General features: G+C 44.9%; 2 protein-coding genes across 4 annotated transcripts in view; both read left to right on the plus strand.

Moving 5' to 3' along the window:
- LOC129708577 (tyrosine-protein phosphatase non-receptor type 22-like) overlaps nucleotides 1-4,026 on the plus strand; it is a 110,375-nt gene extending 106,349 nt beyond the window's left edge. Inside the window, exon 21 of the mRNA XM_055654389.1 lies at nucleotides 1,917-4,026. Coding sequence (XP_055510364.1) covers nucleotides 1,917-1,978 — 62 coding nt within the window. The 3' untranslated portion in view covers nucleotides 1,979-4,026. The remainder of the gene's footprint in view (nucleotides 1-1,916) is intronic.
- A 5,652-nt stretch (nucleotides 4,027-9,678) lies between these two features.
- The window catches only part of LOC129708578 (lysine-specific demethylase 9-like), a 66,047-nt gene continuing 56,724 nt past the window's right edge, over nucleotides 9,679-19,001 (plus strand). Inside the window, exons 1-2 of one of the 3 annotated variants that reach the window (XM_055654391.1) lie at nucleotides 9,679-10,214; nucleotides 11,460-11,501. In XM_055654391.1, the coding sequence (XP_055510366.1) occupies nucleotides 9,776-10,214; nucleotides 11,460-11,501 (481 nt within the window). In that variant the 5' untranslated portion in view covers nucleotides 9,679-9,775. The remainder of the gene's footprint in view (nucleotides 10,215-11,459; nucleotides 11,502-19,001) is intronic. The other 2 variants (XM_055654392.1, XM_055654393.1) reach the window with 2 other exon arrangements.

The raw sequence follows: 19,001 nt of genomic DNA on the forward strand, positions 1-19,001 counted from the left end.
GGGGGGGGGGGGGGGGGGGGGGACGTGGCCCCTCTGGCCCCCCCGGGTTTTCCGCCCCTGGCGGTCTATATAGAGTTATATAGAGTTTCTACATTCTTCCTGTTTCCGCATGGGTTTCCTCCAGGTGCTCCGGTTTCCTCCCACATTCCAAAAAACATGCAAGTTTGCAGGTTCAATGCCTTCTGTAAATTGCCCCTTACGTGTCGGATAGAACTAGTGTCTGGGTGACCATTGGTCTGGCGGATTTGGTGGGCCAAAGGACCTGTTTCCAAGCTGAATCTCTAAAGTGAATTGATATTGAGTCCAAGGCAAATGTAGGACTAGACTTTGGATCAGTCATAAAGTGTGGCAACAGTCCCTTTGGCCCAACCTGCCCACGCCGACCATCATTCTCTATTGCCACTAGTCCCTACTGCCTGCCCTTGACGCATATCCTTCTAAACCTCTCCTTTCCATGTACCTGTCCAAATGTTTTTTAAACATTGTGATAGTACCTGCATAAACTACCTGCTCCAGCAGTTTGTTCCATACACCTACAACGCTTTGTGTAAAAAAAGTTGCCCCTTCCCTTCTTTTTCTAAGTGTAAATATATGTATTTTTTCTAGATGTTAAAGCTGGTATTCTTGCAAACTTTCAACTTTTATTTTAAGCAGCAAAGCTATCTTTCACACACAGCCCAGAGTTATAGAATATAGAGTTATAGACTGTTCTTCCAAAGTCTGGAAATTAGGCTGATCTCCTAATCTCTTACGGAAAACTTGAATATTATATAATGTCCCATTGTGGGAAAATAATTGTAAAGTTTTAATTGCTTTTCCTTCTTACTGTGCAAGAAGCAGAATTGCGTTGAGATAAAAAACGATATTCATTGTTGGAGTTTGCTTGTCCGTGAAGGTAAAGTAGGCAGCAATTAAACTGTACAAAGTTATTCATTGCCCTAGTTCTGATGATTGATAGAGCGTTTTCTGAAATGCACAAATGCAGGGTATTTCAGCCACCATATTAATTAATTTGATTATTAGACAACCAATGGCAGGAGCATGGAAATGTACCCAAACCCAGTCCCGATGGCCTGCATCCTCCTTCTCCACGACCAAACTACAATGTTATATTTGTTTCTCTCACCTCAAAGCTCCTCACTATCAGCAACCATATAATTATCCCAAATCTCACTCCATATTCATCGTGTCCTTTGTTCATGTTATTGGAGCTGAATTAGGCCATTTGGCCCATCGATTCTACTCTGTCATCCAATCATGGTTGATCTATTTTTCCCTCTCAACCCCATTTCCCTGCATTCTCCTTGTAATCTTTTGGAACCCTAAAGCCCCTGTCCCACTTAGGAGACCTGAACGGAAACCTCTGGAGACTTTGCGCCCCACCCAAGGTTTCCGTGCGGTTCCCGGAGGTTTTTGTCAGTCTCCCTACCTGCTTCCACTACCTGCAACCTCCGGCAACCACCTGCAACCTCCGACCTAAAAAAATCATTTAAGGTGAAGCTAGATATATTAATAAGGGGAAAAATAAATAGATAGGGTGAAAGAAAACATAGTGGAAGAAAACAAATGGAATGCATGGAAATGTTAGTCCAAACATCCATTTTTGTGCCAAGATATTTTGTAATCCTATTCTTCCTTAAGATGCTCCATGCAAGCTAACCGAAATTACAGTCTTCACTGATGTGTCTAGGAATGAATTCAAAATGATGTTCTTTACCCAGAAAGGCATGAATGAGAATGAGAATCTTGAGGCCAATTATATGGTTGCTTCTTAGGTGAAACAAGATAAGCACGAAAAACGTAAAAATAAAACTTGGATATATGCTATTGGGTTTGCAGGTGGGGTGAAGCTCCAATGGAGCTTCAACATTGGTGAATTTCTCTGTTGTAATGTTCCATGTATTCATTCATTTCAGGGTTTAAGAGTCGATTTGCGAAACAGAAAGGATCACGAAATCCTTCTCCAGATTTGGTCTGACACAATCCTTTGTGGATTCCTCAAGAAATCGAATGGGGTGATGTTCTGAGATCGCCTTCCGAGTTGCTCCTCAAGAAAGGAACCCCACTTCCCATGGGATGAGAAATTCCTCCTTGCCAGGGAAAGGAGAATTCCCGTTCCCTCTCACGACAAACAAAGCACAAGTGACCTGACCTCACGCATTCCATTAGCATGCGACTGAATGGAAGAATAGATTCTGTGACACTTTTTTTAAAAGATTCTGATTCGGGTCAACTTTTTGAAGCACCGTTTCACATCTCAAGAACCGCAGGGCTACAGTCAAATGTATTTACATATTGTAATCTTTTGAAAACATTGTTACACCCTTTAAAATATAAAGCAACATTTTTCTCTTCCTTCTGGAGTGGGCATACCAAATTACAAAAATAGTTAATTGCTCACTGACTCGGGTGTGTCTAATGTGGAACAATGAGAGTGTGAGTTTGGAAACTTGTTCATTTTCAACTGGCTATGATTATTTTTCAAACACAGGCCCTTTCAGTACTTGGGGATGAGTCTGTTGTAAACTCAGTGACATCAATAAAGAATGACTGAGATTTGTATATTCTCTATCATCAGTCTTATTTTATTTACCACACACAAAACAAATCAACAGGGGGCACACGTGAATATGGGCAGGATGAGTTCAGTGCAATTTATGAAGCAAGAGGATCCAGTAAATATAATCAGAGAGAATCTAGAGGGTTGGTTGAGAAATGGGATGGGGAGTGGTGGTGGGGTAAGGTTGGGTTAAGTCGTTTGGACAGAACCTTTCCAATACAGGGCGAGGAGTAGGAAGAGAACAGAGATGAGGGTTAACAGTAGGAAGTGCCCAGATAATGAGATACAAACCCAAACTTGCTTTCTTATGGGGATTCAGAATGTCTTTCAGAAAAGAGGAGATCTCTGATTTTTATATCTGACCCTGCAAAGGTAATATAAATATATAAATTCAAATCAATACACAAGATTTGCATGATTCCTGTTGGTTTTGATGTAATGGCCCGTTTGTCACCTGCAGCAGCAATATTACACTGTGAGTTGGAGGCACAAGGAACTACAGGTGCCACAAAAAAAGACACAGTGTTGGAGTAAGCAGGACAGGCAGCATCTCTGGAGAACATGAATAGGCGACGTCTCAGGTTTGAGACTCAGATAAACACACGAAAATAAATTAGACATAAATTACACGCAAAATTTCTGAAAGAAGGAAAACTGCAAAAAAAGTCTGTGCAAAACTATTAAACTAAATACACTGGAATTTAGATGGATGAGACGGGATCTTAAAGAAACATATAAAATTCTTAAAGGATTGGACAGGCTAGATGCACGAAAAATGGTCCTGATGTTGGGGGAGTCCAGAACCTGGGGTCAGTTTAAGGATAAGGGGCCATTTAGGACTGAGATGAGGAAAAACGTTTTCACCCAGAGAGTTGTGAATCTGTGGAATTCTCTGCCACAGAAGGCAGTGGAGGCCAATTCACTGGATGTTTTCAAGAGAGTGTTAGATTTATCTCTTTGGACTAACGGAATCAAGGGATATGGGAAAAAGCAGGAACAGGGTACTGTTAGTTTGAGACCAGGCTTCTTCTGCCTGATGGCCTGCCTGCAGTCGAAGGATGAGTCCAGATGGTGGGGATCCTCGATGATAGAAGAAAAGGGCAGATCGCTTTCTTGCATTCCATCTGTTATTTACTTTCAACCTATTATTACCAAAGCCAAATTATCTAATTTAGGCAGAGAAATAAATTGTAGGTGCAGAAAACCAAAAATAATTATGTTACTAGATATAAGAATAGAGGTGATAGATTTAACAGGCAGGGTGATGCAAGATTGATAACAGGGCCTGCTGGGGATAATGTTACTTTTCCTTTGTTTGGCCACAAGTCACATAATATTTTGAGCATGTTTCCATAATGTGAAACCTCCTGATTTTTGTTGCTGCCACGGTACCTTGAGACTGCATAGCTGCATCTTAAAGAAAATTAAAAATTACTATCATCACATAATGTTTTATCCTTAAATGGGGTTTGAACCCATGAACTCCTGAAGAAGGGTTTCGGCCCGAAACGTTGCCTATTTCCTTCGCTCCATAGATGCTGCTGCACCCGCTGAGTTTCTCCAGCTTTTTTGTGTAACCTGCTCCTCTGGTATCTTTGGTAACCTTCGATTCTCCAGCATCTGCAGTTCCCTCTTAAACTCCAAATGAGTGTTCTAGATGGAAAACAGGTAGAGATTAGACACTTGGTTTCAATAGCTAATTCTCCATTTTTGTGCTCTCTAGGAATTAACTAGACTGTTGAAGAATTAAAAGTAAATCATTACAATTAATTCCAGATTTTCAAAGTTAAATGAGGGGTAATTGTGGTTTTAATCTCAACATTCCAACAATAATAGAACACTATTTTTAAATAGTCTTATGGAAAATGGGGCCCTCCAGTTCGTCTTTGAACAGAGTAGGGCTCTTTATTTCTTTCTTTAACAGAGCAGGGCTCTCTGGCTTCCTTGAGTAGAGAGCCCAACCAGTTCCCCTCAACTAACTCTCTGTCTGAAGAAGGGTCGAGACCCAAAACGTCAACCATTCATTCTTTCCAGAGATGCTGCCTGTCTCGTTGAGCTTTTGTGTCTATTCCTCTCTGTCTGACATAACTTGCCCTTACCTTTAACAATTTCTCTTTGGATGCCTCTCACTTGCCTCAAGTCAAAGATGTAGCCAGGGGCACTCGCATGGACATCTGCTATCCCTGCTTATTTCCCGATTTAATGGTCCCAATATATCCTGGCATCATTCCCCAATTCTTGGGATACATCGTAGACTGCGTCAGGACTGCCTCGAGATGGTGGGTCTGTTTCCCTGGAGCAGATATGAGTGGTCTAGAGATGTCTGGATTATGAGAATTGTAAAGCTGTAATCGATTCTTTCATCATGCCCATTAACTCCCACTGAAACACCCACCATTCACGTTCATTTGGAGGTAATTTATAGTAGCCAATTACGTAACTGCCAGTATACAGCTGTGATGTTGGGGGGGGGTTCTGGGTCATCTTATCGATCGTCATGGGCACAGGGAGAACTTGCAAACTCCACACGGACAGTACCGATGGTCACTTCAGCTGTGACACATAGTGTCATGCATATGTCCAATTACATACATTAGTAGTACCGTTTCTCTTGTGAAACACAGTGCCTGACCTGTTGAGTATTTTAAGCATTTTCTTTTTTTATTTCATATTTGACAGTCCCTAACTCCAGCAGACCACTGTGTAGAGTGGGCTTACATTTCATTATAGAATCATAGACCTGTACAGCATGGAATAAGTCCTTTGGCCCATCACATCCATATACAGACCTTTTTTTCTATCTACATTAATCCGAGAGGATCATACCCTACCATGCCCTGCCATGCTTTGCCTGATTAAATGTTGTCCAAATATCCCTTAAATGTAGTGATTGTAACCAATTCCAAGTCAAGTCAAGTTTATTTGTCACATACACATACGAGATGTGCAGTGAAATGAAAGTGGCAATGCTCGCGGACTTTTGTGCAAAAGACAAACAACAAAACAACCAAACAAATTATAAACACAATCATAACACACATATTCTTTTACATAATAAATAATGGAAGGAAAAACGTTCTGTAGAGTTAGTCCCTGGTGAGATAGGCATTTACAGTCCGAATCGCCTCTGGGAAGAAACTCCTTCTCAACCTCTCCGTTCTCACCGCATGGCAACGGAGGCGTTTGCCTGACCGTAGCAGCTGGAACAGTCCGTTGCAGGGGTGGAAGAGGTCTCCCATGATTTTGTTTGCTCTGGAGTTGCACCTCCTGTTGTATAGTTCCTGCAGGGGGGTGAGTGAAGTTCCCATAGTGCGTTCGGCCGAACGCACTACTCTCTGCAGAGCCTTCTTGTCCTTGGCAGAGCAATTCCCAAACCAGATGGTAATGTTCCCGGACAAGATGCTTTCCACCGCCGCTGCGTAGAAGCACTGGAGGATCCTCAGAGACACTCTGAATTTCCTCAATTGCCTGAGGTGGTAAAGGCGCTGCCTTGCCTTACTCACGAGTGCTGAGGCGTGTGATGCCCACCTCCTCCTGTGGTGTTTCCAGATATCAATCCACGTTTTGTGGATTGATACTCGGGAAATCTTAATCCTCAAATCCCCTTTAAAGCTTTTTCCACATCCTTAAACCTATGCTCCCTTGTTTTTGATATCCTTGCCATCGTAAAAAGATTTTGCTGATCTACCCTATATTACTCATAAACCTATACACTTATACCACGTCACCACTTAGCCTCCTGCACTGCAGAGAAAATAAGCAGCCTATAAAGTTTTTCCTTCAACCCAGGCAACATCTGGTCTCGAGCACAATTATATCCTTCCTACAATGTGGTGACAAAAACTGCACACAATATTGCAAGTGTGGAATAACCAGTGTTTTGTAGAGTTCAAAGGTTGTCTATTTTCACATGTGAAATTCTTGCACTCATTGCCATATTTTGGCACCAGTCCAGATGTTATAATCTATGCCCCGACCTGTGAATACAAGCTTGCTATATGCTTTCTTCCCCACCCTGTCGACTTGTGTTGCCACATTGAGAAATTCTCCACTTGGACTTCAAGATTCTCTGTTCATCAGCATTGCTTAGTATCCTACCATTTACTATATATGTCCCGTTTTTTTTTATTTCCAAAATTGCATCACACTGCACTTGCCTACGCTCTGCTCAACAGAATATCTGATCTTCATCGCTATACACTACCAATTCTTGTGCCATCATACGAATTGCTCCCATCACATCCACACACAGGTGATTAATATGTATCAGAAACAGCAAAGGACCAAGCATTGATTCCTGAAGTACTCCACTAGTCACAGATTTCCAATTAGAAAATCGCTTTCTTCCACCTCCTATCAGGAAGCGATTTTTGGAACTAATGAGGGAGTCTACAATTTTCTCCAATAATTTCTTGCACTGATGCAAGGCTCACCGACGTAATCCACTATCTGTCTGCTCAGTAATCCCGATGGTTCAGCTCATGGAATCACATGTTCCTTTTAAACATTATAGAGGCGTATTTCTTCCTCTCCCTTTAAACATATTTCCCACTTGGGTTTAAATTCACCTTGTTCTCTGAAAAAAATGTGTAATACCACTGTCTAACATAAAGAAGCAAATTAAAAGTCCCTCCACAGATGCTGCATTGCTCACCGAGTTCGCCAGCACCTTCTGTTTTGAATTAGGTGCGTGGGAATACCAAAGGAGTTGTGGTTCAGAAAATGTGCTGTCCAGTACCACCAATCCCCCAAGGTGCTGGTTTAGCAGATATTCTGTTTTAATTGTATTTCCAACATCAGGCGGTCGTTATGTTTCCCACTATTTGCATCCCCGTTTAAAATAAGCCACTGAGATGAGAACACACCGGGACATAATTTAATTATTTGTACAAACAACAGACCTAGGATGCAAATTGGGGAAACTGTACCTCATATTTCACCCGGCTGCCTTACAGCCCACACGCATGAATATTGATTTTTCTAAATTTAATTAACCTTTTCATCCCCTTTCTCTCTGTCCTTCCCCATCCTAATTCTCCGACTAGTTTCACTGTCCTACTGATTGGATGCCCCGTTGTCATCTTTCCCTCAGCCAACAAATAAACATTCTATAGATGCAAAATGCTGGAGTAACTCAGTGGGTCAAGCAGCATCTCTGGAGAAAAGGAAAAGATCTGGAGAAAATGAAGTCTGAAGAAGGGTCTTGACCCGAAACACCACCTATTCCGTTTCCATAGAGATGTCGTCTGACCTGCTGAGTTACTCCAGCATTTTGTGTCTATCTTCGATTAAAATCCAGCACCTGCAGATCTTTCCTCCACAATGAACCATTCTACATTTTCTTGACCATCACCCCCTTTGGAGATGTCCTCATTCTTTAGGGAACGGGGGTTCTCCTCTTCCATTATAGATGAGACTCTCACCAGGGTCTCCTCTAGATCCCACAGCTCCACTCTTACTCCCGCTCCCCCTATTCGTAAGGACAGAGTCCCCCTTGTCCTCACCTTCCACTCCATCAGCCATCGCATACAACATATAAACCTCCGACATTTTCGCCACCTCCAATGGGATCCCACTACTGGCCACATCTTCCCATCTCCTCCCTTTTCTGCTTTCCGCAGAGTCCACTCCCTCTGCAACTCCGAGATCAATTCGTCCCTTCCCACCAAACCATCGCTCCGGGGGCTTTCCCTTGCAACCGCAGGAAATGCAACACTTGTCCCTTTACCTCCCCCCTTGACTCCATCCAAGGACCAAATCACTCTTTCCAGGTGAGGCAGAGGTTCGCCTGCACCTCCTCCAACCTCATCTACTGCATCCGCTGCTCCAGGTGTCAACTTCTCTACATCAGCGAGACCAAGCGCAGGCTTGGCGATTACTTCGCCCAACACCTCCACTCAGTACGCATAAAATAAGATGATCGCCCGGATGCTCAGCACTTCAACTCCCCGTCCCATTCCCAATCTGACCGTTCTGTCCGGGGCCTCCTCCATGGCCAGAGTGAGGCCCAGTGCAAATTGGAGGAACATATTTTGCTTGGGTAGTTTACACCCGAGCGGTATGAACATTGATTTCAGGTAGTCCTTGCTGTCTCCCTCCTTCCCCTCCCCTTCCCAGCTCTCCCACAGCCCACTGTCTCAGCCTCTTCCTTTCTTCCCCCCCCCCCCCCCCCCCCCCCCCTCACATCATTCTGAAGAAGGGTCTCGACCCGAAACGTCGCCTATTCCTTCTCTCCATAGATGCTACCTCACCCGCTGATTTTCTCCAGCATTTTTTTGTCTACCTTCGATTTTTCCAGCATCTGCAGTTCTTTCTTAAACAACACGTGGACCCCTTTGATCTGTCGTTTTCACACCTTTTCCTTCCATATCTCTGTGTCACCCTCTCCCTCTCCCTTGACTCTCAGCCTGAAGGAGGGTCTCGGCCTGAAACATCACCCATTCCTGTCTGACCCGCTGAGTTACTCCAGCATTTTGTGTCTATCTTCAGGGATTGCCGGGTACCAAAGATACCAGAGGAGCAGGTTACACAAAAAAGCTGGAGAAACTCAGCGGGTGCAGCAGCATCTATGGAGCGAAGGAAATAGGCAACGTTTCGGGCTGAAACCCTTCTTCAGACTGATCGGGGGCGGGGGTGGGCGGGGACAAGAAAGGGAAAAGGAGGAGGAGCCCGAAGGCTGGGGGATGGGAGGAGACAGCAGGGGGGCTGAGGAAGGGGAGGAGATAGCAAGGACTAACAAAATTGGGAGAATTCGATGTTCATGCCCCCGGGATGCAGACTCCCCAAACGGAATATGAGGTGCTGTTCCTCCAATTTCCGGTGCTGCTCGCTGTGGCCATGGAGGAGACCCAGGACAGAGAGGTCGGAGACGGAGTGGGAGGGGGAGTTGAAGTGCTGAGCCACCGGGAGGTCAGCTTGGCTATTGCGGACCGAGCGGAGGTGTTTGGCGAAACGATCGCCCAACCTCCGCTTGGTCTCACCGATATAGATCTGCTGACATCTAGTGACCAGCTACCAGAGGAGCATCTTTGCTGGGGACTGAACTGGGCTCTGACTCACCCAAGATGGCGCTGAAGCTGTTCCATGGGAAGGTCGCCCAGCGCAGTGACGCCACTTCCGCCGCTTTGCCCCGCTTCCGGGAGCCGTGCTGCGGGGCAAGAGCCGCTCTATCCGCGGGGCCCTTCCGGCAGCTGGGGACGTCACTGCCGGTTTGCGATGGCGCAGCTCGGCCTGATCCGCCTGAAGGCGCCGAACAAGGAGTCGCGGGATCGGGAGCCCGGCCTGAGCCCCGACCCGAGTCCGCGGCCTGGCCCTCACCCCGTCGCCAAGCGCCGTAAAGCTCACCACCACGGCCTCGTCCGCGGCCCGGCGACCTCGGCCCCCGCGCTCCGTTACCCGCCCCCCGCTCCTGTCAGCGGCGGTCTACCTGGCGCCGTGTACTCGCTGTGTCCGCCCACAGCACCAGCACCAGCTTGCGGCCCCCTGCCCGGCCCCAAACCCTGCCCGCGCCCCGCCACCACCCCCACCGCCACCGGCCCCACCGCCACCGCCCTCCCCAAGAACAAGAACCCGAGGGACAAGCACCCACACCGGGAGAAGGAGAAGAAGCACCGGCCGAGGAAGGAGAATAGCGACGGCGGGCCTCCACGGAAAGGTACGGATTAGTCTGACCTGTTGTAGCCACCGGTAACATTACAGACCCTCGCTGGGGTCAGTACAAACCTCCCCACTCACAGTTTAAAAGGCAGGACCTCCAGCAGGGCAGGCAGGCAGCCCTCCCTCTCTCAGTCGGTATGTGCTTGTGTCTCAGGAGTGGTACTTTTGCTCACAAGCATCCGACATCTGAGCCTGTGACACACGGGTGAGAATAGGGATTTATGTTTTTAAACTGAATCTAAGAGTAGTTGAGTAACTTCATTCTTAAATCGTCGCACTCAAATTTGACAATTTGCTTAGTTGGTTTCCATCTTGATGTGTACAGTTCCTGACACGTTTGCCTACATGTTGTTTACGAAGGAACTGCAGATGCTGGAAAATCGAAGGTAGACGAAAATGCTGGAGAAACTCAGCGGGTGCAGCAGCATCTATGGAGCGAAGGAAATAGGCGACGTTTCGGGCCGAAACGTTGCCTATTTCCTTCGCTCCATAGATGTTGCTGCACCCGCTGAGTTTCTCCAGCATTTTTGTCTACATTTGCCTACATGTCCACAGTAGAAGATATATTAATCAGCAACAAAGTACTTTTGAGAAGTTCAAATATAATGTAAACTGAAGCTCTTCGTTCCACTGGATCAAATACTTTGTCCTATATTAAACAAAGTTTATGAAATATAGATAATTCTCATCCAATTTTGGGGCTTTGTTTTTAGTGATTAATTAGTTGAAACTATCCTGCCTCGGTCTTTTATAAAATGCTGTCCTGTGTTTACGATAAATTAATTGTTTTGCTGCAAGTAGAAAATACAATGTTTTTTGAGTAAAATAGATGGTCAATTTTGGAGGTGCTGAAATTGTTTGGATTAGCCTTTAGATTTGGGGCAATTGTACTGTTCTTTGCTTTGGAGCAATACATTGTTACCAGATTTTGATGTCATGAAAAACATCAAGGGGGCCAAATTTCAAAAATGAGCAGGAGTTATAATGTACTATTTCCTTTTTTGGCTGTGATCTAAAGATGAATCGTAGAGACAAGAGAATTGACGTTTGGGTATAGGTTTTCACATTCTTGGCATATCCATTGTCATTTCATAGTAACACAAGTGTGGTGATCTCTGATGTAACTTGGGAATCAAAGCAATGTTCCACACGTTGTGTTTTAGTTGTATGTTTAGGTGTTGGATGTGGGGGACTCGGGGAATTTCAATTTGAAAACATGAAACAATTTTTTTCTCACTTTTAGCCAAGAGAATAGAGGGTCCTGGTTTAACATCTCATCTGAAAGGTAGGGATAATTTGTACAAAATGGGACACGTCGTTAACAGAGAATGTGGAAGTCTCTGATGGTGACTTTATTCGGCTCTTGGGCATTGCCACCTGTTCCTGATATAAAGAAATTCCCTCCACTGCTGGAGTTACAGTTCAATTGTTTGTTTGCTTGACTGGAGACACATAGTGCCATACCATGTCCTTGGGTTGTCCTTAAATGATTAGTAACCGGTAACTTTTTAGTTATAGTAATTGTCCATTTTGGGGAGGAGGCTGAAGTAGGTTTGATTGAAAGTGGGGTCTTGGTGCTTTCACTATTTATCAGATGTTTGCAGATGTTTACGGTTACACATGACACAAAAGTGGGTGACATTGCTGATAGCAAAGATGCTTATCAAACATTGCAGCGGGATCTTAATCACTTGGCACATGGGGTTGAGGAATGGTTAATGGAGTTTAATACAGGTAGGTGCGAGGTGTTGCATTTTGGGAAGTCAAACCAGGGCAGGACCTTCATAGTAACTGGGAGGGCTCTGAGGAGTGTTGTAGACAGAGGGATTGAGGAGGGAAGGTACACAGTTCCTTGAAAGTGGTGTCACAGATAGATAGTTGTCAAGAATTTGGCACATTGGCATTCAGTCAGGAAGTTCAGTATAGAAGTTGGGATCGGAGATAGACACAAAATGCTGGAGTAACTCAGTGGGACAGGCAGCATCTCTGGAGAGAAGGAATGGGTGACGTTTCGTCTCGAGACACTTCTTCAGACCCGAAACGTCACCCATTCCTTCTCTCCCGAGATCCTGCCTGTCCCGTTGAGTTACTCCAGCATTGTGTTGAGTTTTGGTTAGCCTGTTATATGAAAGATGTAGTTTAGCTGTTAAAGGTGCAGATATGATTCATCAGGTTGTTGTAGGACTTAAAATCCTGAGCTTTAGGGAGAGAATGGATTTGCTAGCACTTTATTCCTCAGAGTGCTGGAGGGTGAGGGGTGATGTTATAGCATAAAATCATGAGGGAAATAGGGTAAACGCACAGTCATTTACCCAGAGTAGAGGAGTCATTAGCCAGGGACATAAGTTTAAGGTGAGGTGTACAGATATATTACTGAAATGGGACATCTTGGTCATGTTGCTGAGAACTGCCTGTTTCCAGGCTCCATGACTCTATGTGCCCTTCAGGTGTCTAAATGGTTAAATGCTGTATAGTAGACCAGCTGAGAATACAAGATGGAAGATGCTGGTTTTGAAAAATCATGTATGTTTTAGACTAAAACATAAAGATCAGGAGTTTCCAGAATGACATGACTACCCAACTGATTAGTTAATTTCTTTAAATGAAACAATGCTGCATCCCTATCCTATGAGACAAAATGCTGGAGCAACTCAACACATCAGGTAGCATTCCTGGAGAGCATGGATAGGTGACATAGAAACAAGGAAATGCAGATGCTGGTTTAACAAAGAAAGACATAAATATGTTTAAGAAGGAACTGCAGATGCTGGAAAATCAAAGGTAGACAAAATTGCTGGAGAAACTCAGCGGGTGCAGCAGCATCTATGGAGCGAAGGAAATAAGCAACGTTTCGGACCGAAAACCTTCTTCATAGAGATAAATATGCTGGAGTATCTCAGTGGATCAGGCAGCATCCACAGTCTGCCCTCGGTCCCCCTCCCCCTAGTCGCAACCGGGACAGTGTCCCCCTAGTCCTTGCCTTTCACCCCATCAGCCATCGCATACAACACATAATCCCACGACATTTCTGCCACCTCCAACGGGATCCCACCACATCTTTCACCTTCACCCCTTTCCACCGTCCGCAGAGACCGTTCATTCCGCAACTCTGGTTAACTCATCCCTTCCCACCCAAACTATTCCCTCCCCAGGCACCTTCCCCTGCAACCACAGGAGATGCAACACCTGTCGCTATATTTCCACTCTCGACTCTGTCCTGGGATCCAACGGTCCTTTCAGGTTAGGCAGAGATTCACTTGCACCTCCTCTAACCTCATCTACTGTATCCGTTGTTCAAGGTGTGGACTCTTATACGTTGGCGAGACCTACATTAAAAAGTCTGCTTACCCACCACACCACTTCCAGGTCCCTCAGATCAGCCGACTTAGGGTTACTGAGCATCCCGCGGTCAAGGCATAAGCTCAGGGGGACTGCACCTTTGCGGTTGCAGCTCCTAGACTGTGGAACAGCATCCCTCTTCCCATCAGAACTGCCCCCTCCATCGACTCCTTTAAGTCGAGACTTAAAACTCATCTCTACTCCCAAGCCTTTCTTGACATCTTCTGAGCGAGGGCTATATGTATGTAGTGATGTTTGTATTTAATCTATGAACCACTGTTGTATAACATTAGTACCTCCACCAATCTAAAGCACTTTGGCCAACGAGAGTTGTTTTTTAAATGTGCTATATAAATAAAAGTAACTTGACGACCAAAAGTAGACTGGCGATCTTTCGCTGAACACCTTCACTCAGTCCACCTTGACCTACCTGTTCTATCATTAGCCAAACACTTTAATTTCTCTTCCCATTCCCACACTGACCTTTCTGTCCCAGGCCTCCTCCGTTGTCAGAGTGAGGCCAAATGCAAATTGGCGGAACAGCGTCTCAAATTTTGCTTGGGCTGCATTCCCTTTCTCTCCATCCCTTCCTCACCCAAGTCATACCAGCTTCAAAGTCATGTTGCGTCTCGTTGTCTACTGAACTGTGTAAGTCCTCATTGCAGAGCACCGATAAAAGGACAGCAGCAGTCTCTGAGTGATGTTGTTCTTCCTGAGCACCCTCAGGAAGTGCAGTCTCTGCTGGACCTTTTTCAGCAGCGCAGTGGTGTTCAGGGTCTAGTTCCTCCTCAATATATCCCAGGAAGCGGACAGCAGCAAATCCGCCACCCTCTCACACAGCTGATACCATGGCCATGTTTCCTTTGAAGTCTATTATTACTTTGTCTTTTGTTGAGGAGCAGGTTATTTTCTTCGCACCACACTGTCAGCTGCTCCACCTAGGCGTACTCGTCCCCCCCGGAGATGAGTCCCACCACTGTAGTGTATATCTACATCATCGCCTATGTCTCTCGTTTCCCTTTCCCCTGACTCTCAGTCTGAAGAAGGGGAAAGGGACTTGAATCTGCTTGCATACAACAGCTAAGTTACATATTTGTCTGAAGAAGTGTGCCGGCCTAAAACGCCTGGCCCGCTGAGTTACTCCAGTATGTTGTTTCTTTTTATGCCTTTCTCTTAAATCACTTGGCCTTGACTTTAACTGTTGCCTCGACATGACAATTTCACCATTCCCCTGATTGATGATGGACTTCAAACCTTTGCAGGACATATCCTAAGATTGTCAGCATCCTGATTTTAAAGCTTCTCTATATTATTTTCAAAACACTGATGTCTTTTTCATATCAGTGAAACGTCATGTATTACTTTTTCCAAGTTATAACCATGTAACCATATAACAATTACAGCATGGAAACAGGCCACTCGGCCCTGCTAGTACGTGCCGAACACGTATTCTCCCCTAGTCCCATCTACCTGCACTCAGACCATAACCCTCAATTCCTTTCCCGTCCATATAACTATCCAATTTATTTTTAAATGTTAAATCGAACCTGCCTCCACCACCTTCACTGGAAGCTCATTCCACACAGCTACCACTCTCTGAGTAAAGAAGTTCCCCCTCATGTTACCCCTAAACTTCTTTCGCTTAATTCTCAAGTCATGTCCTCTTGTTTGAATCTTCCCTACTCTCAGTGGGAAAAGCTTATCCACGTCAACTCTGTCTATCCCTCTCATAATTTTAAAGACCTCTATCAAGTCCCGCCTTAACCTTCCACGCTCCAAAGAATAAAGCCCTAACTAAAGATCTCACAGCTTACCCATTCTGGCCTCTTACACAACCAGAATTTTAATAGTTTCATTATTAATAGATGTTCTTTCAGCCACGCAAGGCAGAAAACTGGTATTCACATAATAAACTGTGCTTCAATTTTCAAGGCTGCTCCTTGAACTACTTTGGACTAAAATTTTTGTCACTGAATCTGATATCTCCTTTTGTGGCTGGGATCCAGAATTTTATTAGCTAATGCACCTGTGCACCATTGGAAATTCTTCAAGTTTGAGATGCTGTGTCAAGTGCATGTTGTTATCTCACCTGAAAGCTGACACCTTTATTGCAACAATTCCTCACTGCTGCATTACGTGCATTAGCCTAGATTTCATGCCCTACTTTCTGAAGTCAGACAAAGCAAAATTGCTACAAATTCCTTGACTATAGTTTTATATTGGGTATTTAAGATTTGAGATTTTTGATTTCCTTTCAAAAAGGATAAGATTAAACGAAAAAGGGTGCAGAAAAGATTTACAAGGTTGTTGCTCGGATTGGAGGGCTTGAGCTTTCAGCAGAGTTGATTAGGCTAGGTATTTTTACCCTGGAATAAAAGAAGATGAAAGGTTTAAGGTGAAGGGAAAGATATGAGACATATGGAAGCATTTTCTTCATGCAGTGGATGGTACATGTAGAATGAGCTGCCAGTGGAAGCTGTAGAGATGGGTACAGTTGTGAAGGTTAAACCAAATTTAGGCATTAGGCATTGTAATTAGGCATTTTATTAGAAAGATTTGATTCGATATGGGCCAAGTGTTCAAGTGAGTTTATTGTCATGTGTCCCTGTATAGGACAATGAAATTCTTGCTTTGCTTAAGCACACAGAAAAATAGTAGGCATTTACTACAAAACAGATAAATGTGTCCATATACCATGATATAAATATATACACACATGAATAAATAAACTGGAAAAGTGCAAATAACAGAAAGTGGTTATTAATAATCAGAGTTTTGTCCGAGCCAGGTTTAATAGCCTGATGGCTGTGGGGAAGTAGCTATTCCTGAACCTGGTTGTTGCAGTCATCAGGCTCCTGCACCTTCTACCTGAAGGTAGCAGGGAGATGAGTGTGTGGCCAGGATGGTGTGGGTCTTTGATGATACTGCCAGCCTTTTTGAGGCAGCGACTGTGATAAATCCCCTCGATGGAAGGAAGGTCAGAGCCGATGATGGACTGGGTAGTGTTTACTACTTTTTGTAGTCTTTTCCTCTCCAGGGCGCTCAAATTGCCGAACCAAGCCACGATGCAACCGGTCAGTATGCTCTTGACTGTGCACCTGTAGAGGTGCACAGCCAAGCATAGGTAAAAGCGACTAGCTCAGTTATAAAACCTGGACTGCATGGACGTGTTGGACTGAAGGGCCTGTTCCTGTGCTCTATCATTCTGACTTTGTGACATGGTAGAGGTACACAAAATTATGAGGGGCATGGATAAGGTAGATAGCCAGTGTCCGCTTTCCATCGTGGGGATGTCTGAAAGTAGAGGGCATTAGTTTAAAATGAGAGGGAGGAAGTTTGCCCGAGGAGATGGTGGAGGCAGATGGATGAGAATGTACAAGTTTGCAGATGACACAAAAATAGATGGTATCATAGACAATGAAGATGGTTGACAAGAATTAAAATGGAATATTGATCATCTGGGTAAATGGGCTGAGGAATGACGAATGGAGTTTAATGTGGATATGTGAGGTTTTGCATTTTGGAAAGTCAAACCAGGGAAGGACCTTCACAGTGAATGGTTGGTCCCTGGGGAGTGTTGTAAAGCAGGGGGATCCAGGAATCCATTTGTATAGTTTCCTGAAAGTGGCACATTGGGCAGACAGGGATGCGAAGAAGGCTTTTGGCATGCTGGCCTTCAACAGTCAGGATATCGAATGGGTTGCAGGGAAATGCAAATGTTTGAATCGGGAGCAAAACATAGTGCTGGAGCAATGCAGTGTGTCAGGCAGCATCTGTAGAGAAAGTGAATAGGTGACTTTTAGGGTTGGGACCTTCTTTAGTCTGTTTGCAGCTGGGGGAGAAAGCTGTAAAAGAGGTTGGGGCAAGATGTTGGTGAGGTCACACTTGGAGTATTGTGTTCAGTTAGTGTCACCGTGTTATAGAAAATATGTCAGTAAGCTGGAAGGAGTGCAGACCCCACCAGGATTCGAGGGCCTGAGCTATATAGGGAGAGCCCCCCCCCCCCCTTCTTAATCACATGTGTGACCAAAATATGAACAATCGTGGAATAAATCTATTCTAATTCTGAAAGCATTACAGGTATATTGTTTTGAACTGGATATATGATTCTTTTTTTTAAGTTGATCGTGAAATTTTTATTTGTTTGGTCAAGGGCAGAGTTCAAACATGGAAGCATTTTTTCATAACTCAGTTTTATCTTACAAACTCCATGAATTTTAAGAAGCTAGAATGTTCAAATCTTTAGCAGAAATGCATTAGTTCTGCAGGTAGGAAAATAGCAATGAATAAGTTTGCAAGAATATTTTAATGTATTACTTTACAGGAGCCCGGGAGGGTTTTTGAAAGTGGGGGGGGCTGAGTGATCACTGATCACTGGCCTTGGGGGGTACCTGGCGAAGGAGGGAAGTGACCGAGTGGGGGGAGGTGGGAGGGTGTGGGGGGGGGGGGGGGGGCGCACCCCCTCCCACGGTAGAGACTTTTTGATTTTTTTATGTTTGAAGTATTTTTAAGATAATGTAGGGTCTACATGAGATAGGCACCGGTGATTATTATTTTTGTTATTGCTTGACCTCCAAAAACTGGGGGATAATAATACAGGCCAACTCCACCTCAAAAATTGGGGGAAATATAGAAGCATAGAAACATAGGAAGTAGGTGCAGGAATAGGCCATTCGGCCCTTCGAGCCAGCACTGCCATTCAATATGATCATGGTTGTTCATCTAAAATCAGTACTCTTTCCTGTTTTTTCCCCATATCCCTTGATTTCGCTAGCCCCAAGAGCTAAATGTAACTCTCTCTTGAAAACATCCAGTGAATTGGCCTCCACTGCCTTCTGTGGCAGAGAATTTCACAGATTCACAACTCTCTAGGTGAAGAAAGTTTGTCCTCATCTCAGTCCTAAATGGCCTACCCTTTATTCTTAATCTGTGACCCCCTAGTTCTGGGCTCCCCCAACATCAGGAACATTTTTTCCTGCAGTTACAGTAAGTGAAAATCTAGCAAGCAAGCAGAATGCTTTCTCCAACTACCCCCATTTGAAGGCCACTATCTTCCACCGCTTCTACCCAGTGCTTGGTACCTACTTCCAGCTGCCACTGGTTGTCCTCCAGGATGCACCAAGCCGCAGCCTGGTCCATGCCTGTCACCAGGGCGAATTCGGCGCAGACTATTATGGCAGTGGTGCAACGCCTCCGACGGCCCGGGACTCTTGCACTGAGGCTGCTCCATGGCCGGAGCTGCAGTGAGCTACTCGCCAGCCCCACAAACACTTGCAAGCTCCAGCTCCCCGTCCGCATCTGCCCCCGCTGCTGCTTCTGCTTCTGCTTCCATTTTGGTTCACTATTAGTTATAAGTTTCAGTGTCTACATCTCGCGTTTCCCTTTCCCCTGACACTAATCTGAAGAAGGGTCTCAACCCGAAACGTCATCCATTCCTTCTCCCCAG

The sequence above is a fragment of the Leucoraja erinacea genome, chromosome 24 (genome assembly GCF_028641065.1).
Source record: "Leucoraja erinacea ecotype New England chromosome 24, Leri_hhj_1, whole genome shotgun sequence".
NCBI classification, from domain to species: domain Eukaryota; kingdom Metazoa; phylum Chordata; class Chondrichthyes; order Rajiformes; family Rajidae; genus Leucoraja; species Leucoraja erinaceus.